The sequence below is a fragment of the Rattus rattus genome, chromosome 3 (genome assembly GCF_011064425.1).
Source record: "Rattus rattus isolate New Zealand chromosome 3, Rrattus_CSIRO_v1, whole genome shotgun sequence".
In the NCBI taxonomy this organism is placed as follows: Eukaryota; Metazoa; Chordata; class Mammalia; order Rodentia; family Muridae; genus Rattus; species Rattus rattus.
In genome coordinates this window covers 100,974,443-100,999,554 of record NC_046156.1, presented here as the reverse complement: position 1 = coordinate 100,999,554, position 25,112 = coordinate 100,974,443, and the positions used below count along the sequence as shown (strand labels likewise).

At 44.9% G+C, this 25,112-nt stretch overlaps 2 protein-coding genes and 1 pseudogene across 3 annotated transcripts in view; 1 reads left to right on the top strand and 2 right to left on the bottom strand.

The window, feature by feature from the left end:
* Positions 1-1,625: 1,625 nt before the first annotated feature.
* Nhlrc3 (NHL repeat containing 3) lies at positions 1,626-16,045 on the bottom strand. 2 transcript variants are annotated; one of them, XM_032898425.1, is made up of 8 exons: positions 15,972-16,045; positions 15,614-15,758; positions 14,883-15,035; positions 14,187-14,334; positions 11,144-11,344; positions 8,707-8,798; positions 5,011-5,123; positions 1,626-4,618 (listed from the first exon to the last, which is right to left on the bottom strand). In XM_032898425.1, coding segments are annotated over exons 1-8 (1,107 nt in total). In that variant the 5' UTR covers positions 15,974-16,045; the 3' UTR covers positions 1,626-4,365. The 2 variants fall into 2 exon arrangements, with proteins under 2 accessions (XP_032754316.1, XP_032754317.1); XM_032898426.1 differs by lacking the exon at positions 15,972-16,045 and having other exon boundaries at positions 15,614-15,918.
* Positions 5,931-8,280, bottom strand: LOC116896880 (annotated as a pseudogene).
* A 184-nt stretch (positions 16,046-16,229) lies between the features above and the next one.
* The window catches only part of Proser1 (proline and serine rich 1), a 19,645-nt gene continuing 10,762 nt past the window's right edge, over positions 16,230-25,112 (top strand). The window contains exons 1-5 of the mRNA XM_032898424.1: positions 16,230-16,855; positions 19,160-19,225; positions 21,846-21,914; positions 22,597-22,691; positions 24,262-24,355. Coding sequence (XP_032754315.1) covers positions 16,811-16,855; positions 19,160-19,225; positions 21,846-21,914; positions 22,597-22,691; positions 24,262-24,355 — 369 coding nt within the window. The 5' untranslated portion in view covers positions 16,230-16,810. The remainder of the gene's footprint in view (positions 16,856-19,159; positions 19,226-21,845; positions 21,915-22,596; positions 22,692-24,261; positions 24,356-25,112) is intronic.

The following is a 25,112-nucleotide window of genomic DNA, read 5'->3' as shown; positions in this document are numbered from 1 at the left end:
TCTTACATATAAAAGAGCCATATGTTATGAGGTAATAACTTTATGTCATAAACTCATACAATAGCTAAGGGCCAGGTGGAGGAATAATTTGGCCTTTTAAATAAATAATCCACTTTCTTTATTTGTAAAATAATCAACCAGCACAAGTAACAAGTTTCAAAGACCCGGTCAGCAAGACTAAACCAGCATATTCATGTTCATGAATTCCCTGTGTCTGAATTACTAAAAACTGTTAAAACTTTCTCCCTTTTCATTGTAGGAAAACAAATTAGGCCAGAACAATGTTCAACTGCTGGAACTGTGCCAGGTGCACACCATCTTCCTCGAGAAGTAAGTATACTGTAGAAGCAAAGGAAAGCACTCAGTGTTCAACACTGTATCTTCAGTTTTAAGTCGGGAACACGTGGCAGCCTGGCATTGTCTTTGACCAGTTAGCTCAATATGTGCCTATCACACACAGAACTTTACTGCCCTCTTCTGGGTAAAGACTAACATTCGTGCCAACTGCATCCTCCTCCCGGAGATACTGCTGGGTGACTGCTCTCATGGACACTAGCCCAAAAACCTTCATGTTTGTAAAACGAATTAAAGCCGATAAATTCTGACTTCAAAAATTTTTATTTGATTATTGCTGAAAGTATACAGCTGGAAAATAAAACAACCCAGCCGTGTAAGTTCGGGTTTTTTTTTTTTTTTTAATTCCGATTTAATTTAGTGAGTCTAAAAATTAAAATTTTAAAAAGTTCCCAGTTTGATTAGCTGTACAGTCAAATCCAATAATCTTTTAAAACCAGAAGAAGCCCAACAAGTTAGTTCTTGTTGCCTTAGCCTTCCTGCCATGGTACATGAAGCAGTAAATACGACTGTAATACAAGTGGTGGCTTTGTCATTACTAAACTATAGCCATGTTTTCTCCATTTTAAAGATTCATTCATTCTCAGAGTGAAAGGAAAGATAATCACAGCCCTTGGTTTTCTAATATAGAATAGTTCCCCCCTCTATGTCAAGAATAAACCTAGGAAGCAGAGGAATCAAGAATTTCATTTCTACCACAAAATCCAGACCGCTGGGGCTGAGAAAGCTCAGAAGAGTGCTTGCTGCTCTTGAAGATTGAGTTCAGTTTCACACGTGCCTGTAATTCTAGCTCCAAGAGACTCAAATGCCTCTGGCCTCCAAAGACACACACTCATGTGCACATGCCCACGAAGAGAAAAGCCCACACTAACATAACCCAAAGCACTACACATTTCTAGAGCTGAGACGGCTCCTTGGACCTGAGCACCTGCTGGGAAGGCATGAGGACTTGGGTTCAATTCTCACCCACGTAAGAGCAGGGCATGCACACACATCCCTGTAAGCCCAGCTCAAACAGTTCAGCAGCGTATGTTTGCTGAGGATATTTTTAGCAGCTGCTATGTCTTTAGTCCTGGGTTTATGTGGCGAACTTTAGTCTACAGCTGGTCTGGTCTGCAACTTAAGATCTTGCTGTGGCTTCCAGAGTTTTGAGTTATAGACATATACCACCATGCCCAGACTCGCCAACCTGAGGTCTTATGGCCACTGAAATCCTATTATAAAAAAAAAAAAAAAAAAAACAAAAAAAAAACCCAACTTAAAACAAGGAGCCAGGTTATATACTTTTTTTTTTTTTTGCAAAACTTTAATGTCCCAATAGAAAATACAAGTCTTATTTCTTTAACTCACTGATCCAGAGTGAAATGCTTTGACCATAAGCACAATGATCACATAAGATAAACAAGAACAGCATCAGCAGCAAGTTTTATAAGAATCTGTGCAGAAATCATGCTGGCACTGGCCAGGAAGCTTCATCCCTACTGGCTAGCTCTCACACTTCTTGAAGGTTCTATTTATATCACTGAAGGAGAAAATGTTCAGCATTGAAGATAACCAACTGTGCAGCCTGCTAGCTACAGAAAGGACAGGCCTATAAAGGTGTGTCCACTGGCACAAGAATTGCACAGTTATGAGAGTAACCAACCACTTTCTGATTGGATTTAAGGCCTGCTCTAAAAGATGGAAGCCTGCTTGGTACTGCTAACTAGCTAAACACCTGTGGCCGGCTAGGCCATTGCCCCAGGGGACTATCTAATGCTATTATACTGGTAAAGGGATGCAGTAATAAACTGCCCCACTGGGAAGTTCTTATCTTCATACCCACAGGTTACTGCACCGCTCAATTCTCATCACGTTTCATTTGAAATAGATGGATATTAATACAGAGATTCACAAGTGATTCAGCCACAGAGCGTAAGAGACTGTGAACTGATGGGCTCTAAATGGGACATCCGTGAAAGCCTCAGGGACTACTGCATAAGAGGACAGGGGTGGTGTGTCTGAAGCAGAACACCATCTGCTGGAAAGGAACTCACAGCAACAGTCAAAATCCCGGCAGAGATCAGGGAGGCTCAGGAAGTACCACGAGCCGAGAAGCTATTGGAGATGGATGGCTGTGGGGGACATTTGCACATCCAGGCAGCACCGAGTTCATGGAATGAACACGTGCACGTGAAACTGGGAGGAAAAGATTATGGAGGGTGGGGAGGAGCTGAAGGGGAGAGAACGAATGACAGATCTGATCGAAACACTGCAATAAAAATGATCTAGAATAAACTGGTAAATAAAATACAGTTGAAATAACAAAGGCAGTTCAGCTAGTCTGCTCTCCTTCAGGGGCACCTACATGTCTTGTCTGGCTTACCAACAAAACAAGCTTCATATTCCCTTTCTATCCAAGTCAACTGGTCATATTAACAGACTTCTCTTGTTGTAGAAGCCTTGGACACAGCCAGGCAAACCTGGCATGTGTTAAAATGAAAATGGCAGTTAGAAGGTCTGGTCTTGGAACATTCTGTAATGCACTCTAGGCTCCATCTAGAACCTGTGCCTACTGCACATCCAGTCCAATCAGCATTAGTGAACGAAGGAAGGACAATGCTCCCTTGTCACTAACGAGAAAAGTAAGGTGACGCTTCTGCAACAATCTGGTGAGTGGTAGGGACACATTTGACATTGGAATCCAGCACTCTTCTGCTGGAGGCTCCCCTTCCGCCCACACTGCACATGCCACCACTACCAGGACAGGAAGGGCCAAGCCCCTCAGCTGGAGTGAGTGGGGTAACGTCAGCTTAGGCTGGCCCAGTGCTGTACAAGTCACAGCAAAACTCTGGGACCAGGACGGACACTGATAGGAGCAAACGGGATGGGTAATAAAAACACCCTGATAGGAAAGGGCTCCATCAAAGCCTAGAATCAACCAGAACAAACTGAAAGAACACAGAAGCCACGGCACATGAAGGACAATATTTAGATAGTGCAAAAGTGGGCTGGAAAGGCAGAAAACTTTCATGTAATACCTCAAAGCATTTGGCACGCTTCCATGAAAAGGATTCTAATTAAAATATCTCTGAGGTAGGTAAGTGCTGGTAAGTACATGAGTTAATATTGCACAATGGCATGGGCGATCCTGAGGAGGGAACTTATTGCCAGCAGGAGCTCTAACACCCACCTGCAAGTCTTCCTTTCAGCTCAGCTGAGATGCTGGATGTCGTCTTGCTTGTCAAGGGTGACATTAAGCATTTTGTAGCCAGAAGACCAAACCCTTTGTTGTTTTTTCCCTCCAAATCCATGGGAAGTCTGCCTCAGCCCTTCTTTACCTAGATGGTATTGTCGCCTCTCCTCTTTCTCACGTATCTCTTGACCCAGTATGAGTCCAGGCTGCCATTGACTGCAGTTTCCATGAATTCCCCCAGACCCACCCACCCCCGCACACACACCTCCTCCTGTCCGTCATGGTCCTCTCGCCCCTGCTGTCACCATACCCACTTATCTGTCTATTGAACCACAAGGCAAACCACACTGCTCCCTCACTGCAGAACCCCTGGACTGGTACGGCACTCTGCACGCATCAAACCTCTCCCACAGTCTAAATTGCATAGGTTAAAACTAGTGGTTTCCATTCTTCATAAGAAATCAAAGTTACCCAGGATCCCAGAGTTAATCGGCATAGGCAAGTAACTTGGTTGCAACCACAGTTTGCCCTCATGACCCCATTTTAGAATTGCATTTCTTTCTTTAAAAGCTGCTTCCGTAAAGATGTAGCTAAGGCAGCTGCCTAGCATGTAGGAAGCAGTGAGTTCAACTCCCAGGGCCACCAAAAAGAAAAACAATTCTTACACGCCTAGTTGTAAAACTAAGTCCCCAAATCACGGAAAACATGACTCGTCATGACGAAACACACACTTTTCTGGTAGAAGAGATAAAATGACCCTGTGCATGGGTGCCTTTTTAAACACAATGACTCTGAGGTGCTGAATTGCTACTTGAAGCTCTGCCTAGCCGGAAGCACTAAGCCCCCAAGGCAGGGGTGCGGCTGTGCCACGGAACGTATTTTTGTATTTGTTTTGCCCCAATTTCTGCTACATAGACAGCGCCAGTCTTTCTGTCGACTTCTAAGAGGTGTGGCAGAACCTCATCTGCCAGCTGGATGGTGCTGACCACAGTGCAGTCCCCGATGCTTCCGGAGGGTGGAGCAGCCAACACTGACAGTCTACTGAGGTTCAGCTGGGCCACAATCAAGTACCTCCCATCTGGGGTGAACCTGAGAGGAAAGAAAATTCAGTAACAATGACCACTCTTTCAGTGTCTGTGCCCTTTGCTGCAGGGAACCATGGAGTGAGTGGGCCTGGCTCAGCAGCCGAGAGGCATGCGTCCTAGTTTTTAAAGTGCATGGCTCCCGCAGCACACGGTGCCTTCCAGTTCCTGAGAGACTGGAGCACTCCCTCAGCGGGGAAGATTTCAGGCTGCCTTCCTATGATTACAAATCTCTCAAAGGATGGGAAAATTCAGATATCTAACTTCTTTGGACTCTTGTTTCCTTCCATTTTCCCTTGCTTAGCATTAACAATAAACACTTTAAACTTTCAGCCACTCTTCAGAAGAAGTGGGTCCCACAACCAGCTAAAACAAGCATTTAAAACAGCCAGTGATTACCTCACAGCAGAAGGCCCCTCCTCCATGAAACAGTTGTCCCACGCTCCTAACCACTCTCCAGTGTCTTTATCAAATACTTGGAGTCTTTTATTTCCTCGGTCAGCAACCCACACCTGAAAAACAATCATGTCAAAAAATCATGTTGACGTGAAAAAAAATCATGTCAACAGAAATAGGCCCACAGCAGGAGAAGGAACATTACTCCAGCTCCATACACGGTCTCAGTCTTAGAGGACCCCAAAGACGGCATCGTTAAGTCACTTTCAGAGGGTTAAACACCTTGTCTGCAGTGCAAATGCTACAGTCCAATGTACATCCGACTCAGCCCAAACCACATTAAACATGGAAGTAGATAAAGCGCGAGTCCTCCACACAGTGCAAACGATCAGAGACACCGACAAAGGACAAACTGGCCCATCCCTCTAACTCTCCATCATCACTGACAACTGAACCAGCTCCTAAGCCAGGTATAAGACAAAGAAAAGCAGCCTTCCTCAGAGGCTCAGTTGTTTCCTCTCTCAACGTCATTTCTAAACATGTGTCTGTTATTACTGGGATGGGTCCAAAGTACAGAGAGCCAGTGAAGAGGAGGACACTTGGGTTCGTTAGTAACACAGAAAGCATAAGGCTGAATTTTTTTTTTTATAGGCTACAAGGAGTTACTAAGACACGCCTATCACAAAGCAGGGAGCTCCGACTCATTCTCAATAGCATTCACGGTGATCCATAGATTATACAGTTATAGGTTCTCCGGACAGCACAGACCACGCCCCTCACAGATCCTTCAGATTCCTTGGGTTTGTAAAGCTCAGTGACACCCTGACTTCTTTATTCTCATTGGTGTGTGGGTGTGGGTGTGGGTGTGTGTGTGTGTGTGTGAATTTTGGTAGCCACTGGCTGTTACTGACACAGACACAGGACAGCGACAGGCTGGTGGCCACACAAGTGTCCTGAGCTACGATGGGTTTGCTCAGGAACCAAGGAAGAAACTTTCACATCTCAGGATGGAATGGTATTGCAGATTATTTTCTTTCCTCTTCAGAACCCAACACATTTGATCATGGGAAAGCCTCTCTGAGAAACAGGAAGTACTTAACCGTGGAGTAAATTCCCTTTTCTGAAAGGGTCATGGTGGTGATAAAATGAGTTATATACAATATATATACCACTAAACTGTTACAAGGCATCAGGGCACAGGGCTAGGGACATAGCTCGGTAGTAAGATGCTCTCCTGCATGTGTACGGCCATGGGTCCTACCCCCATGGCAGCAACAATGGACAAACAAAATTACAAAGTATATAAAGAATGAGCTGTCATTCTCACAACTCAGCCATCTCAAGCTGCTCCTCCAAACCATCTTGCTGGCTCCTAAGAACTTTCCTCACCATGGTGAATCTGACTGCATCTATATCTCTTATGCTCTGCAAAATGTGATGTTTTCTTTTAAAAGCAAAAAATAGGACTAGCATCAAGAAAGGCAAGATGACCCAGGCCCTGCATGTCAAAGGGCAGTCTGACCTAGCACTGCATGTCAAACAAAAGCAGTCTGACCCAGACACTCACTGCACATCAACACGTTTGCTTATCTAACACTGGTATGACTCCTCAGAACTTGTGGAGATGAAGTAAACTCCATTTACCACATGCCTCCAAGCCTGCCATCTATAGAGGAGCATCTATGACGTAAGAGCAGTAGCTGTAACGCAAAGTACAGCTACCACAGGAAACAGAATTTAACACTGCCGATGGGGTCTTGGCTGCTGGGATACTTGGTGACTCTGATATCCCAAGAAGCAGAGTCTCTGTTTAAGGTGAGTGAAGGCCTAGGAGGCGGCAGGGGACCAGGCTGGAAGGCAGACAGGGCTTAAGTTCCCTGGGAGGCTTTCTGTCCCACGGGAAGCAGAAAGGGCAGAAGCTGCACGAGGTCTCTTCTCCTTCAGGATTAGCCTCTGGTACTCACCTGCCTCGTTTCCATCAGTGCTGCTCTGCTCTCCCTTGGGAACTGAAGTATTTCAAACACTTACAAAAAGGTAGAAGGCTAAGGGCTTTTTTGCCAGGTTTTAGATTCATTACCTGTTCCCTTAGTCATTTAACAGCTATAGAATTATGTTTTGTTCATTTCTTTTTACTTTTTTCTTCTGGCCTTAGCATTTACTTCTATCCCATAATCTTGGAAGTGTCTTCATCAAAACTCAACAGGAGATGGCAATGACGGCAATGACGCTGGCTCTACCTCCAAGAACAGCTGTGGAGCTGCCTGGGAAGATCCGTACAGCAGGAAACCAGGGAGATGCTGTAAGGGTGGGCAGTGGTCTGCAGCCAGCACAGCATCTCTTAGAGCAGGCTGGGTTGCAGCCCAAGTCCCTCACAGAGGTGTAGGCAGTGCCTGCACCTCCTCCAGGCACTTGTCATAGGCCTTCTGACAGTCTTCATGGGGCTTCACCATGGTCCCGCAAGTGGGACGCTTGGATCCTGTAGCTGCACCCACATCTGTCTTAGAGGGAATACAGATTAGGGCAAGTCTGGTCCTCACACATAACTGGAAGATGGCAGTACACCTCAATTGGCAACATCTCCTGCCAAAACCATGATCCTTTTCTTGACCCTGTTGACAAATTTCTGAACCTCCTTTACCCCACAACAAATCTGCTTCTGCTTCATGGCCTTCTTGATGCATTTGGAGAGCTTGTGTGATGGGGTTCAGGGACCAGCAGCTCTTGGTACGTGTGCTCCTCACTGCAGTCCTCCACCTGCACCTCAGACTCCTCAGGAACCACCTTTATTTTGGTCATCTTAGCAGTTACAACTCAGTCAGGGCATCTATTTTGTTCATTTCTAAATATTTGGAGAACTTCCTCAGAACAGGGTCCACACATTTTAGAGTATGTGTGCCCAGCCAGCTCTAGAGAAATTGCTTAGGTCTGCCTACTGTGGTTACCTTTAACTGCCAACTTGATACAACCTATGACCACCTAGGCAGAGAACATTCAAGCAGCACTGTGTACAGCAGGATGGCCTATGGAACATCTGACCGGATTGTCTTCTTTGCTTGACTTGACATGGGAACACTCAGCTTCCTGTGGGAGGCACCATTCCCTAAGCTGGGGGGAGACTTGAGCTGTATGATAATGTGTAAGTGTGAGCGAGCCAGCACCTGTGCATTCATTCCACCATGCTGCCCACTTGTGACAGCAGAGCTGTTTGAAGCTCCTGCCTTGATTTTTCTTTCTCCCTACCTGGGTTTTCCTCAGGTTCTTTTGTTTGTTTGTTTGTTTTTCTCACAGCAACAGAAATGAAAAGATGATACATACATGTGATGGTTTGTATATGCTTGGCCCAGGGACTAGCACGACTAGGAGGTGTAGCCTTGCTGGAGTAGGTGTGTCACTGTGGGCATGGGCTTAAGACCCCCACCCTAGCTGCCTGGAAGTGAGTCTTCTGCTAGCAGCCTTCAGATGAAGATGTAGAGCTCTCAGCTCTGCCTGCACCATGCCTGCTTAGATGCTACCATGCTCCTGCCTTGACAATAATGAACTAAACCTCTGAGCCTGTAAACCAGTCCCAATTAAATGTGTCCTTATAAGCCTTGGTCATGGTGTCTGTTCACAGCAGTAAAACCCTAACTAAGCAATACTCCAAGACATGCCCACCCACCAACATCCACACAGTTCCAAGCACAAGGACACTGTCTTTACCCGACCGACTGAGTCAAGTGTAACGCTGTGAGGTATGTTGAACTTGGCAGGTCCTGTTCCATTCTCTCCCCGCAGCCAGAGGATCATGAAATCTATAAAGGAATACATAGAAGAGTGAAACATATGCATTTCCATGTTGATTTTGTCTTGCCAGCTGCAAAAGAAAAAAGTTTCTGAAAAGAAACTTGAGAATTCTTTTCTGGCTTTGTCTGTCTGTCTGTCTAACTCACATTCCTTCAGTCTACCATTCCATGCTTGACCTGAGCTGTTCTGACCTCAAAGGCACTGTTCAGAGTTCCTGCACTGTTTCCTTCAAACTAGTTCCCTCTGAACCAGAAAAGCTCATTTTTGCTCAATTGAATTTTCTTTTCCCAAGACAGAGAATCACATTATGTGTCCTGGCTGGCCTTGTACACTGTGGTGCAGGCTGGCCTCACTCTTAGCAATCCTCCTACCTTAGTTTCCTGGAAGACAGGAATTACAAGTGTGTCCCACCACACCCAGCTATGGTACATTTTTATGGTCTCCCTCTGTTCACTAGAGGGACAGGCACTAAAGCTTAATGGATTGATCTCTCTCTCTCTCCCTCTCTCTCTCTCTCTCTCTCTCCCTCTCTCTCTCTGTCTGTCTGTCTGTCTGTCTGTCTCTAGTGTACACCTAACACACTGCATCTGGGAATGTGGCCCTTTTGGATGAAAATTTTAAAGATATAATTAAGTTAGAGGGGGATCCTGAGATTATACTGAATTTACAGTAGGCCCTAAGTCCTCATAAGAGAAAGATGTGACATTTAGAGACACAGAGAGGAGCCCGAAAAGTTACACTGCCACAGCTGAGAGGAAAGGAAGGGCTCGCCCACTGAGTCCTCAGTAGGAACATCACCCACCCTATGTATTTCAGACTTCTGGAGGCCCAAACCATGACAATAAAATTCTACTGTCCAAAGTCCCCTTCTTTGCAGTCATTTTTTTTTTTCAGCCACCCCAGGGAGCACCTGTGTTCAGTCTGTCCCTTACTTTACTGCTTCTTGCTTTGACAGATCTCTGGATACCTGCTTTACCCCCGGTGTTAGAGACTAAGTTCACTTCTAAGGAAAGACTCACTAGAAAGAGCTCCCAGCATCTTGTATGTTTAAGAATGTGTTTGGAGGGGGGCTGGAGAGATGGCTCAGCGGTTAAGAGCACCTGACTGCTCTTCCAGAGGTCCTGAGTTCAATTCCCAGCAACCACATGGTGGCTCACAACCATCTGTAAAGAGATCCGATGCCCTCTTCTGGTGTGTCTGAAGACAGCTACAAAAAAAAAAAAAAAAAAAAAAAAAAAAAAAAAAAAAGAATGTGTTTGGAATACTCTGCCTTACTGAAACCCCAGATGACTAGCAGAACACAACTGTGAAAGCCTCAGAGAAGCTTTAATGGCATCACACATTTCCTTTGGACTGCAGAGAAAGTCATGCTGTCTCCATCCTGGCTCAGGGCTCCCATGGACATGATACCACCTCCAGCAGTGTCCTGCCTGGCCCTGCCCACAGCTCAGCCAAGGGTTGTAGCCAATTGGTTTGTCTTCTGGTGCCTATCCTACCTGGAAAATCTGTCTCAGATCAGTTTAACTGTTCTGTTCAGAACAGACTTGAGGCTGGGGTGGCCACAGAAGGACTAGAGCCAGCACGAGTTAAAAACCTTACTGTTAGCCTGCAGGCAGCCTGGCAGGGATCCCACTTCCACTTCCCCATCATAAAGAGGACAGAACATCCACAGAAGTTCTTTAAATTTCACACCGCCTAGCCCCTGTGAGGGTCTCCCAGCCTCTGTGAACACCATGAACAGGCAGGCCCCTGAACAGAAGCATTTCCTATTGGTAATCGCAGCAATCTGATTTCTGTTAAGGTTTAGTCTTGCTATGTAATATAAGGCTAAATTCGTTTCCCAAGGTCAAGTTGCCACAAGAAGGAACTCTCACCTACACCTTTTGTTATGCAAACCTTGCTCCTTAATTTAAAACTATTTGGTTGAATAAAGATGCCAACAGCCAGCATCTGAGGGGTCAGAGGCAGAGACCCCTGGGGAGAGAAGAGAAAGGGTAGGTGGATCTGAGCAGAGGTCTTGAGGGCCTGCTAGTTAGAGTAGGAGCGGCCTAGGCAGAATATAGCAAGTGATACCTCGGGATTATTGACAGAGAAGTAGACAAAATAGCATAGAGTTGATATCTACCCAGCTGTAATTCTAAGATTTATTATAAATAGAAAGGTTTTGTGTCTTTTATTTGGAAACTAAATAAATCTAAGGTGGGGTCCAAACCCTAAAGAATATTTTCAGCAACAGATTCCTCACACAATTTCATGTACAATATGGTTACATTATATCACACAGCAAACAAATTAAGTTCAATTTATAAAATAATTCCTTATGATTATGAACGTACCAAATTAAGGCATTTACCTTGGGATAGTTTGACCAATCTGTTGTTCAGTCCCCCATCTCCATCCACAATGTAAATCTCTCCTGTGTCATCTACATATAACTCTGCAGGGTTGTCAAACTGCAGCGGGTTCAAGCCAGTGCCCTTCTTGCCTGGGGTTCCCAAGACTTGAACAAGATCACCGAGGGAATTATACTTTTTAACAGTATGGCCATAGGGTCCTGTAGAGAAAGACAAGCAAGTGTCACAAGGATTACACGGCATTCACATCTTTATAAGCTAAAGGCAACACTTTCACTAGGCTGATCAGCTACAGGAACTGAGAGATTTGCATATTTAAGAGTGACAGGTGGCCGACCACAAGCAGCCTTGAATAAGGTATGAGCAAACCTGGAGATGAGCTAACCTAATCTAATCACTCCAAAATAAGGAGACTCTAAACACAAGAAAAACACTGGCCCTAACGGGGAAAGTTTAGGATAATTTGCGTACTTTTCTTTTTTAAAACACACTGCTTGGCCAGGGGGTGGTGGGATATGCCTTTAATCATAGCAATAGGAGTCAGAGACAGGCGGATCTGAGTTTGAGGCCAGCCTGGTCTACAGAGAGAATTTCAAGACAGCCAAGGAAGGCTATATAGAGAAACCCTGGCTCAAAAAGCAACCCCCCCCAAAAAAAAAACAAAAACAAAAACAAATACCCAAACAAGCAAACAACCCACTACTTGTAAAAGAAATCAAGAAGAAACTAAAAGGCAAACAACTGACATTCAAAAAAAAATTGATATTATTTCAATCAATCATGTAAAGATTTTAAATTTTACTAAGTCCACAAAATGTCCTCTATAAGTAGCAATTTTTTTTATTACATTTTTCTCACAGCAGAGGCAAATTCCAAAATGAACTAATTTCTTGAGAGAAAAATACTCTCGGAGCTAAAATGACCTTACAAGTTAAAGAGTAAAGTAAATACCAGCAAGTAAGGGAAACTATGAAGCAGTTAGCAGAAGCACAGGAGGAGAAACTGACGAGGATCCAAAGACGGAAGTCAGGTGAGCAGCCTGCACTCCAGCTCTGCCTACAGAGCCTCGGGAGCTCCTGCACTGGATCTGAGTGCAAACGCTGGAGGTCTGACCACAGAGAACACAGAGTGTAAGAGCACACCTCCCAGCCTCAAGACTTGAAAAGGGGACAGAGTACTTATAATTTGTTTAAGTGGTTGACTTGCAGCCAGATCTTCACTTGAGGAAATCAATTCATTTGAAAATGGGAAGAGCATAAAAATAGTTTCTCTGATCTGAGGGTGGAAAACAGCATGCGATGAAAAGAATGAGATCATCTGTGCTGTGTTTATTTCTGGGAACCAGTGATGGTTTGCTCTTTCTTCTTTTAAAAGGGCAACATGAACAAAATAAATTAAAATTAAAGGACTCTCACAGCGAATTCTGGGGGCAGAGAAGAGAGGAGGGAAAATTGTCAGATCTCATTACATTATTGTATAAACTTAGATGTGCTTTGGAGAGTGTTTTATTTCATCTTATTTATGTACATGAGTGTTTGGTATGAGGCTAGAAGGCATCAGCTTCCCTATACCTGGGCTTACAGATGGTTGTGAGGGGCCTAGAACTGCACGCAGGTCCCCTGGAAGCACAAGTGCTCTAAACCACTGAGCATCTTTCCATCTCCTAGATTTATTTTTAAGTTCAAGCCAATTTTACTGGGATTTAAAAGGAAAACTCCTGGGTCCCCAAACTGTAAATCTTGACAGCTGCCTGGGAAAGGAAGCTGAAGAGAAATTGAGGAAGCCACGCGGTTTGTAAGCAGCGTCGTGGCAGAAAAGGGAAGTAAGTGTTCAGAAAATCATGCCTAGGCTTTGGCAAGTATCTGAAGAGAGGAAAAGGAGATACGAGGAAGAAAGATGAAAAGTTATGAGTCTTAGAAAAGTGGCAGCCAATCTTGAAATGTTCAGCCAGCATTTGCCTTCCAAGATAGAGATTTAACTAAACGGATGGCCTGCTCACTACCTGAAGCCCAGAAATACTTTGTGTTCTGTTAACAAGTGTGACAATGTAAAAACTCAACCTTCCTGATGCTAAAGAGTGGTATGTGAGTTATCAAGCTCTGGAGAAGCAGGAACATAACCAGACCAGGAAGGACACTGGCAATATCCGCCCTGACCCTCTCATATCTGCTCGACAACAGAACTGTCTCTCCTGTTAGGTCGGAAGAACTGCTGTCTCCTACAACTTCTGCAGCTAGAAAGCTACTGAGCCTACCTTGTTTTTCAACAGTGTATACTATCTGCTGGTAGGAAGGTTTCAGACATGCTTAACTGAGTGGAATTTCAAAACCATTAATACCAGTTTCTGTTCATCTCTAGGCAATAAATTAGGCTTCCTATCACTTCATTTGCACTTTCAAGAGACAGCCAGTATAAACAGTCACAAGTCTACTGATGCCTCTAAAGACTGACATCTGATTTGATTTCACAGATGTACAGACTTACTCTGAGATTAGCAACTGAAGGTTCAAAGAAGAAAGGCTCTGAACTAGGAAGATAGTTCAGTCTACCAGGAAAATGCTTGCCACTCAAGAATGAGGACCTGGGTTCTGTACCTAGAGCCAGTGCCAGGAAAAACAAAAACAAACAAACGAAAGCCTGCTGAGTGCCACTGTGTGCACTGTAATCGCAGCGTTGGGAAAGGGAGAAAGGAAGGCAGGTCCCTGGGGCTTGCTGGCCAGTTAGCTGCTCATGAGTTCCCGGCCAGTGAGAGACCTTGGTTCAAAAGACAAGCTAGATAGCCCTGAAGAATGGCCCTGCCCCGCCCCCACACACAAGCAAAGTTCCCCTGACAGGTTTAAAAGATCATGATTATAGTGTCATTGAACTTCTTGATTATACAGTAGTGTGATATAAATTTGTAGAAAGGCATGATTTTTGTGAAATACTAAAGAAATTATGATTAGATTCAGCAATGTTAGCCTTAAAATGTACAAGCGAGAACATGGGCAAGGATGTGACGTCTATCTAGGAGGGCAATTTAATAGATAGTGCTACACATACCACTTCCTACGTCCGTGATCCAGACGGACTGCTCATATGGTGTGCCGGAGACAAACATACCATGGGGTGTGTCAACTGTATAATTCCAGGCTCGTAGGAAATATCCATCCTCTGAGAACACTAATACCTTGGGGATGTCATCCCCTCTCTGAAGGCATACAAAAATAACTGCTTAGAATCACTCAATAGGAATGCTAATCTTTACTTTTGTCAGAGAAATCAAAATTAAAGGATAATTGAGAAACTTAGAAGTGTGTAAGAAAAAGCACTAACTTCAAACTTAACAATAATATCTAATGCGCCACACAAATCTAAAATGTGCACTTGAAGCCAACTCAGAATTAAAGTGCATAATTATCATAAGTGCAATGAGCTATCTAGGGTGGAAACACTCACTTCTTTCCTTTCCGTTCATCTTTTTTTCTTTTTGTCATGTTCAGTTTGACTGTTCTTTTTTTCCTCTCCTGTTTGCTGTGATCAAATTGAATGTATATAATTAAAATAAAAAAAATCTCTAGTTGGGGAGATGGTTGGGTAGATAAAAGTGAACAACCTGACACCCCGAGTTCCATCCCAGAAACCACTGGTAGGAAGAGAAAACCAATTCCCAAAAGTTGACCTTGAATAACCACATTCACACTCTGATCTCTCTTGAACTACAGGCTCACATATAAAAGAAAAATGCATTCTACTTACTTGAGCTACGTAAACTAACCCGTTGAGGGAGTCAACTGCAACACAGAATGTTGCACCAGTGAAGTATTCTGAATTCTTGGGCCAGCCCAAATCCAGCCGGAAGAGAGGGTCTTCCATTCTCCATGAAATGTGAAAAGAAAATGTCCTTGAAACCTCAAATAAAATCAAAATACTCAGATTCAGTTCGACAACCAGAAGGTGGCCAGTTTGAAATAGGCTTGTATGTCTAAAGATCAAAACAACCACAATAAAAATCTGCTAATGACTCGAGAGTGTTATACATATACATATATATGTATATATTACATTCATATATATGTGTGTGTGTATGTATATATATGTATTCATATATATGTGTGTGTATGTATATTACATTCATATATATATGAATGGAGGGTATGTTTACTTATTTTATTTAGACTTATGTGTGTGAATCCGTGTGAGTTTCTGTGCACCATGTGCCCACAAAGGTCAGAAGGCAGGCCCCTGGAACTGGAGTTACAGTGAGGGAGTGAGCCTTCATGTTGGTGCTGGGAATCGGACGTGAGTCCTCTGCAAAAGCTGCCAGAGCTTCCAACCTCCGCGCCACCTCCCTAGCCCCACGTGCAAACTTTTTAACACTAAATGAAAGGACGAGTCGTCAGCTGCTGAGCCCAGGAAGCAGCTTTGGGGCCTCTGGGGCTGCACCTCTCGGCGCCACCCACACCCACAGCCCTCTCCCCGCTATTCACCAGAGAGCCACAGAAGCGCGAATGCAAAACCAGACAGGAAAGGAAGAAGACGGCGCCTGCCAAGCAGACCCAGGTCCTCGCCATCCTGAGGGCCTGGGAGGTGAAGGTCAGCGGGGCCTGAAGCCGGGTCTGTGGCAGAGGAAGCCTAAAACACCGGGAAACTAGACCAGAGAAACTCCTCAGACCAATTCCGGGTTTCATGCTCCTTGCCCCGCCCCCAAGTCAGGTGCCCAGCGAGTGGCCCAGTGACCCGGGTCCCCACATGGAGGTGCTCCTGCCCCAGACTTCTTTCAGCTACGAGGATGGTGGCACCCGCAGATCTTCCTGACCTACTTACGGTTCACTCGTTTAAACTCACATCCAAGAATCAAAACAGAGCACCGCAAAACTGAAGAGTGAGGGGACTGTGACACTAAAACAATGACTACCACGCTCCGAAAAGTACATTAGTTACATCTGTTTCACAAGCGTTCAGGCGTCTGCCGCGGATGCCTATGTTCCCACACTAGGACCCCAACGCCCCCAACTAGTCTTTCCCGCAATAGCGACTTAAGGTGGCGGTGCATAATTGCGTCTTGTGGGCGCGACAAGCACTACCGAAGGTCCCCTGGAGCTGGTGGGGCATTTAGGGGTGCTCCCGCTGGGCGTCTGGCCTCGTGAGCACTGCGGTGCTCGAGAGCCGCCCTTCGTGAGGTTGTATCCCCCTTCGCCCGGCTCCTAGTGCGCCCCGGCCGCCGGCCCGCTCCCGGAAGCTACGAAAACCGGTAACAAAGGACCTGCGGGGCAGCCGGCTGCCGGAGCTGCGGGACCCCGAGATCCGGCGGAGCGGCTGGGCTGAGCGCCCGTGGGGCCACGTGTCCCGGATCGCTGCGGTGAGCGGAGCGTGGCTCGGCGGCCTTCCCTGGAGTGCCCGGCCCTCGGCCCCCTCCAGAGCCCTGATTTCTGCAAACGCACAAGCCGGCTCTGCTCTGAGCAGCTGAAGCTTTGTGCGAAGAAGCTACTGAAGTCTGATTTTAATAAAAACTTTTTCCAAGTTTCCGTTCTGGGATTTTTGTTTTTGTTTTGGTGCAGTTTGCAATACTCTCTACCTCGCCTCCTTTCTCCTTCTGGTGTATATTATCCACGAGTCTAACCTGGGATGAGCGTTTCGTAATTGCAAGTAGAACTGTTAGACGTCACGTCGGAATAGTACTCAAGATGGACAAAAAATCCTTTGAAACGGTTCTGGATGAAATTCGAAAGGTAATTGACCTTGATCCCTACAATTCTTCTGAGATAATTGTCATGAGTTCCTTTCTTTGAGGTGTGTGTAGTCACCAAAGGGACTGTAAGAGCTTGCTTGCATCTTGGTAGGTTGCACTGCTTGCTTAAATAGAAGATAAGCCACCTCACTGCTAAACTTGGGGAGTCATTGCGATGTGGGAATTCCGTTTGTACTACCCTCGGTTCCGGAGCCAACCGTAGATCCTTAGTAATTGAGCTTTTGGTTTAGTGACATTTATTCAATGTTTCCATGTTTCAGTACCAGGAGTGACTGGGCACTGGAAGGGATGCCTAAGGTTTTTTGTTGTTGTTTTGTTTTGTTTTGTTTTTCAAATCTCAAGCTAGGCAGAATGTTTTCCCTGCTTTTGCTTTCCTTCCGCCTTTGCGTCTGCTTTTTGAAACTGTTTATATTTCCTGGAATGAACCAGACAGAAAAAAAATTGGAATGTAGTCTAAAAGTATCTCTTGTGCAAAAATAAGAGGTTGCCTGTTTGACCGAAAGGGGAGTGCTGTGGCCTTGAGTCACACAGCACCTCACTGCTTGCACCGGGCTGTCTTGCATCTGTTTGGCAACTCAAACCGGTGCCCCTGACTGGCACTGCAAAAGCTGCCGCCAGGTCTAGAGTTTTGTTTTGTTCTTTGTAAGACTCTTCTTTTTCCCCTTCTCAAGTAACATATTTTTAATCTTTCATATTTGATGGTGCTGATTTTTTTTTCTTTTCAAATAGACTTCTGCTCTTGCTGAGTCTTGTCTAATTAAAATTTGAAGCAAAATGTCATTTTACAATGCACTTAGAATTTGCCACAGTTGGTTTCTGAGCTGTTTTTTTAACCAGTCTGAGAAAATAAATTTTAAGTTAAAGTAGACTTGAGTGCAGACTTCTGCTTTGGAGCAGTGCAGACATACGTGTGTGTGTGTGTGTGTGTGTGTGTGTGTGTGTGTGTGTGTGTGTGTTCTCCCTTCTCAGCCTTGTTTTAAAAAAAAAAAAGTCTCGTAATAAATATTAACGAGGGAATCAGAAAGGTTCCAGAGACCGGACCTTCAAGTCCACCATTCTAGTCTGCAATCGAAACATACGCCAGTTGGCTTTGCCAGCTGGAGAAGTGCATAAACGGTATCTTGGTGTACTAAAATGGAGTAGAATAGAGGCATTTCTAAGTAGGGGCTGTGTTAGAATTTTTAGGAATTGCTTTAGATTTTGTAAATGTCCGTTTAAATGGGTCACCTCTTCCGTTGTTACTGCACACCCACAGATAATTCTGGCTGTCACTTAAAGTAGAAACAGGTGAGAAGACCCTGGGGGGAAAATAAGAAAGGCATTGTTTTGTTTTCTCAAAACGGAGGGGATGATTTGAGATAGGATTGGTGTCATCTGCTCAAGCCAGGATTTGGTCCTGAATCTTGTTTTTGACTGTCTCTGTAATGATGAAGGCAACGGCGCCCTTCAGCGTGCATTACCCAGAATGCCATGTACATGTTGAACTACTGAGCACCCTGGATGATGTTCCTGGTCATTGCATTCGCTCCTAGCAGAATGATATGTAGAGAAAATACAAATATTATTAGCTGTTTTGTAATGAGGAGAAAAACGGCCAGTTCATATTTGATGATGAGGGGGTTGGGGATTTAGCTCAGTGGTAGAGCGCAAGGCCCTGGGTTCTGTCCTCAGCTCTGGAAAAAAAAAGAAGACTGTTGTGTTCCCTATTTGATGATGAGTGGGCAGATTGCTTTAGTCTTTCCATCTCTGAGGTCCACAGTAGCTGGTAGAGGAGCCTATGTGACTTCTGCATAGTACTAGAGCAGAGGCTTTTGCTCTCACCTGCTGATAGGTTCCTCAGAAGAACAAAGACATCGATCAAACATCTCTCTACCAGGTCTCTAATTGTTAAGACCTCAGTACAGCTCTTTGAAGGTTCCCATTGGGATTTCCCCTTTATGAATGAGGAAGCAAGCTCTAAAGACTCTGTTGTAGGCCACATTGCTAGTTCTGAGCCAGCCTGAGCCTCATAGTGGGCCCACTCTTGGAAGAAAAACAGTCCTGGCCAATTGTATCAGTTAGAGAGGGTGGGAAAAGAGTTAGACATTCACAAATTTGAAACCTAATTTGTACTAATGTTGACTCTGTTACAATGTTGCTCCTTCTGTTCCCAACAAGGCTAGAATTTCTCCTTACCTGGTGCAGCTCCTAGCTAGAGCTGAACGAGTGGATGTGTATGTATTTTCAGTTCCTGTGTATTAACATGTTTCTGGTGTATATTCATTCTTTTTTCCTCCTTTTCTAGGCTGTTTTGACAGAATATAAATTAAAAGCAATTGAATATGTTCATGGGTACTTCTCCAGTGAACAGGTATTCTTTTTTTTTTTTTTTTTTTAAGCCTTTTTATACTACTGCGGTGGTTAATGTCTGTTTACTTCCTAGGTACATCAGAATTGCTTTGACTTTGCTGCCTTATTCCTTGTAGAAGTTCTTAGTTCTGGCAAAAACCTGTAAAGCCTTAGGAGAGCTTAGTGTGTTAAACATAATTGCACCACATTCCTATTCTAAGGTGATTTAAAAACACTGTATCCTTTTCAAAAGCAACTTAAACTGTCAGTTATTCTGGGAAAGTGTCAAAAGTTTATAAACTTGGGGCCTAAAAGATGGCTCAGTGGTTAATAACCAGAGCACTTTCTGCTCTTGCAGAAGTCCCAGGGTTGGCTCTTAACACCGGTCATAATTTAAAACCAACCAGAGCTCCAGTTCCAAGACATCTGTCTTGCCAGGTCCAGCATGGACTCTGTAAAGACAAAATGAACTTGGCTCCCTGCCCATGGGGCAGGGCCAGCAGGTGGGGGATGGGGTGTCCACCAGTGTCAGTGGCTGCTATGAATGTAAGATTTGTTTATATAATAATGTACAGGTCTTACTTTCTTCCTTCAAATTCTCCCTGTCAACATTAATGACTCTCTAAGTCCGGGAGGCTAAGGTGTGGCTACTGTCTCAGCAAAATGGTAAACTCTGGGACCTTTAGGACAGCCTTAAAGCCCGTGAAAAGGAACTCTAAACACGTAGGTTAAAAAATAAGAATGCAGTTTGAGTTAATGAGGTGCTTCAAGTTAAAGGAATAAAAGCAGCTGCATTGTGAGCCAACTTGTCAGATAGATACTAAGGAAGGAGATCCCACCCAGCTAAGTTTTTTGTTTATGCTTACAAAGGTGGACAGATTCCTGAGTTCAAGGTTGGCCAGGGACAGACTAATTTAAGTCCAGCTGTGGCAGAAATGGTAATTTCAGGACGGGTCCCACCCTGCCAGTTTATCCTCTGCTTAACAGAGGCAGGCGGATCTTATACAGTGCTAAGAGAAAATGTGTGCTTGCTGTCTCCAAAGAATTAAGGGGCTGGGGTCACAGGATGCAGATTCTTAGGATAATCAAAAGGAAACCTGGAGGAAATGACTGGATTGATATGTAAAATCAAGACTGGACTTGTGATCTGCAAGAGATGAGCTATCCGGAGAACTTTTTAGAACTGCAGGAGAGAACTGCTTAGAGAACTGTCTCTAGTGGGACGCAGAGAGCATAACTGTCTGGAGATCTCCAGAGAGAAAGCAGGCAGGAAAGCTGTCTCCAGCAGAGCATAGGCCGCCAGTGTGGACCCACGATTTGACTTTCGTGGTTTCCTTTGCTGCTCCCAGACATCCTTTCCTAAGAACCCCTCTCCACGCTGAGGCTGCTCCTTGGTAGCATCTGATGCCTTCTTTTGCATGCAAGCAAAACACTCAGCCACATAAAACATAAATCTTTTGTAAGTTTTTTTTGAGTTTATGAGTTTGTAAATTTACTAACAGATGTGTATAGTATTTATAATAGTTTTAAAATTCCCTGTATGATCAAAGGAGACAAGAATAAATGTTGAACGGTCACAAAGTCCACGGACTCCTCCTGTATTACTGCTTTTCCTTTGGGTTTTCCTTCAAGACAGTGGCCCAGGGCGAGGGCATCCCTGCACTGCTCACTCCTGACTGCAGAGCAGCGTGCACACTCGTTCCAAGGCTTCTGTTTCTGGGTATCTGGAGGAGACCCCTGGGATCCTAGCCATCTGACTCTCAGTGCAGCGCTGAGCTAGACCCGTGCCTATGGCTGCTGTTGTATAATCTGCAGCTTCAAGCCCCAGAGCAGCCGTACGGGCCTTCAGTCAGTCACCGTACACTGTGAGTGGTCCGAGCTGCCCCTGCATGTGTAATTTTCCCTGTGTAGTTAGTGTTTTCACAGCCCTTCTCCACCTAAATTTCAACTTCCTGTGCCTTCAGTGTACAGCATTTCCTGGACTTCTTTTTCATGATTTTTATTTATTTATTTTATGGTACCCCAGGGCCTTGTACATGCTGGGCATGTGCCCTTCCACTGAACTACATCCTGGGCTGCTGCTGCTGCTGCTTTTTTTTTTATTTTGAGACAGAGATTTATTATTTAATTGCCAGTCAGGCACTTCCAGGTAAATCTAGATCACGTGTCACCTTTTGAAAAGGAAGGAAGGAAAAAGGGAGGAACAAAAGAACAATGTATCATAGGGAGTGGACAGGAAATGCCACGGGGCTCACATGGTGGTCCAAGGACAGCTTGTGGGAGACTCAGACCATCCGTCTTGAAGGTACACACATCTACCCACGGAGCCATCTTGCCAGCCCTGTGTGCTTTTCTTTCTTCTGAGAGTAGTGCTGTCCAGTAGAAGGTCCTGTGATGGTACAAACATTCTTTGTGTACACTGCCCTTTGTGGAAGCTGGTGTATCGTGTGACCGTTGAGCACTTGAGTGAGGCCTGTGCTTCTGTGGGCCTGGAGTTTCGAGTTTACAGTGGTTGTGTTTTGCTGCACGGGTAGCTCGCCTCCCACACAGTGATGGGGACTGGAATTGCAAATGTTGAAGTCTATTTGAAGGAAATGTGTGCAGACGCTGCCATTAGAGCTGAAGGAAGTCTCTGCTTGCAGGTGGTTGATCTCCTGAGGTACTTCTCCTGGGCGGAGCCACAGCTGAAGGCCATGAAAGCTCTACAGCACGTGAGTGACTCCCTCCCGGCTCCAGTATTGGAAGTCACCTCGACTCACTCTCCCATTTCACCCAGTCCATGCCAGATCGTGGTTTGCATCAGAAAGAGCTAACCTTAAATTCCATCATGCTTTGATATACCAAGTAACTATGCTAAAAAGTTAAAACCTTCCAGGGTGCGAACTTGTGCTACCACTGAATCCTATATGGCTTCTAACTGGCAAAGACAGGGAGTATACTCAGTGAGGCAGAGTCCTGGGAGTTGGACCCTTATGATTCAGATTTGGCAGCATCTCCCATAGTGCATCACTGTAGACTAAAGGAAGCCATGCCTTAGAGAAGCTGGCACTGTGCTTTTCCTGGTGAGTTGAGTCACCCTTGTGTACATGCCACCTTGGTAGGTGGCCACACTTGTTACAGGTGAGCACACCGGGAAACACGGATCTAAAACATACATGTAGAACCTAGATCTGTTTCTGGAGTCATTACACTAAAAGCAGTCCCAAGTGTGACTCAGAATTTTTGGAATTTCTCTAGAGTTGCTAGGGGCTTACGTTTTGCGTGTGTTACTCTCAGCTAAGATGTAGGCTGTGTCCTAAAATGTTTATACTATAGAATTTAGTTATAGTTCCCCAAATTGGGTAGGTCTGCTACGGCGATCCCACATTGAAACCCGTTTTCTTTCTATGATAGAAAATGGTGGCCGTCCACCCAGCAGAAGTGGTGAGCATCCTGAGCTGTTTCACCTTTAGTAAGGACAAGCTGGCTGCTCTGGAGCTCTTGGCCTCGTGAGTATTTCTCTTACTGCTTGCCTCAAATCTGAAGGCTTTAGCTGGCTCTTAAAGTCACTGATCTCTGTTAATGTGTCAGTTGCATGGAGCAGCAGAATGCTAGTGAGATAGTCTATGAAAGATGGCCTACATTAATGAATCAATTATGTAAGGGAGCAGAACCCTAATAAAATCATCAATAAAAACTGCTGGGTGTGGGAGACACGGATTCATGTCAGAAATTGGGGGTCGGAGGCAGGGAACCCTGAATAAGACAGTAAGAACCTGTCTGCAAACCAAAGCAACAAACAAAAGTGCCCATGCTCTGTGAAAGCACAGTACTGGATTCTAGTGTCTTACATAGTCAGTTCTTCCTGTGTCTGCTCATAGCTCACAGAACAATGTGTGACGGCGCCCTCCACCACAGTACTCGGGCGTAGGCCTGGGGGATTTATCAAAAGACATATACTCGGGTCATTTGTGATACGAAAACGCCAAAGCTTTACTGAGGTTCACAGTACATATACCCCAAATCCACCGGGTGGGAAAACCCAGGAAGCACAGTGGAAAAACAAGTTTACATTCTCAGGATAAAAACAGGAACAACAAACAGGAACTGACTACCTCCCATCCACCAAACAGCAAGGTCAGGATGTTCTTTTCTTAAGAACAAAAGCTTCCACATGCATCAGCAAGGCTCAGCAGGGGCCAAACACTGGGGGCCCCTACATCTGTGGCTATACCTCACTGGGTAATGAGCACTTCCTGCATAAGATAATGGCTGTTTCTTGCTCCCGCACGTCTGCATTCGCTTTGCTTTCTTCCTATCCTGAGTGTCTTAGTCAGGGTTTCTATTCCTGCAAACATCACGACCAAGACGAAAGTTGGGGAGGAAAGGGTTTATTCAGCTTACACTTCCACATTGCTGTTCATCACCAAAGGAAGTCAGGACAGGAACTCACAAGGGCAGGAACTTGGAGGCAGGAGCTGATGCAGAGGCCATGGAGGGGTGCTGCTTACTGGCTTGCTTCCCCTGGCTTGCTCAGCGAGCTTTCCTATAGAACCCAGGACCACCAGCCCAGGGATGGCACCACTCGCAATAGGCCCTCCCTCCTGGATCACTAATTGACAAAATGCCTTACAGCTGGATCTCATGGAGGCATTTCCTCAAGGGAGGCATTTCCTCAAGGGAGGCTACTTTCTCTGTGACAACTACAGCTTGTGTCAAGTTGACACACAAAACCAGCCAGCACACTGAATAACTCAAAAGGCAAAGTGATAAAAATGTGAATGTTAATTGAGGGACACTTGTACCTCACCTTCAGTTCCAAAAGTGATAGAGTTATGTGAGGCTGTAGGAATTCTCCTTACCTGCTGCTTGAGAACTTCTGTGACGCTTAGTGCGAGCTTGAAGAGAAGGAACCCGATCTTTAAGGGTGGGCGAGTTGCTTATTCAAAGAGAATGTATTCTACAGTCTGGTACATGTTTATATGTCCATGAAAACACAAAACATAGCATAAAGACATTCTGACCTGTGTCTATGTGCCTGGATCCTCAAACAGAAGCTAAGTCCTGTTTCCTTGACAGAAACATTGTGGACGCACAGAACTCTCGTCCCATTGAAGATTTATTCAGAATCAACATGTCTGAGAAGAAACGGTGCAAGAGAGTCCTGGAGCAGGTAATCCTCGCCAGCGCTGTTGAAGATGCTGTGCTGAGCCTGGGGTGTTGGTGAATAGCAGAGTGCCTGCCTCACCGTGGCAGCGTTGGCGACTGACTTAGAAGCAGACATTGGTGCCAGCCAGGGAGCACAAGAAAAGCCTTGTAGAAGAAGCTCATGTGTGCAGACATGACTTGAAGGAGATAGAGTGCTCTCGAGGGCCCTGCTGCTCACAGTGATCCTTGAAGCTCCCTGAGGTCAGGAAGGAGGCTCTGCCGCCCTGCTTGTTTCTGTTGCTGAGATGACCTCCATCCTCGTTAACACCAGTGTCACTGAGTTTCTTGACAAAATCTTGGAGTCCTATATACATAGCTGTAGTTGTCGCCTTCTAATGTATTCTCTGCATCACTCATTGACTCAGAAATCTTCTGGGACCTCATGCTTCTTCGAGTGGAACACTATTATTATAAATGAATTCATCAGAGTGTTCTATGTTCTAGTTGTTCAAAGTTGTATTAAGAATTTGACCCAACATGCTCACTTCGGCAGCACATATACTAAAAAAGATTTTTATCCTATATAAATTCATACATAAGGGTATTTTCCTAGTGTAGTTTATTATGACCAAATTGAGGTGATTTTTTTTTTAAGGTTGAGGTGTTTAGTTGGAGACTGGAATATGCAGTTAATGTGATTTGTGGAAACTTATAAAAATAATTATAAATACAACCAGCAACCCCGTAAGTACTTTGATATGAGTGATTGTATATGTTCTGTA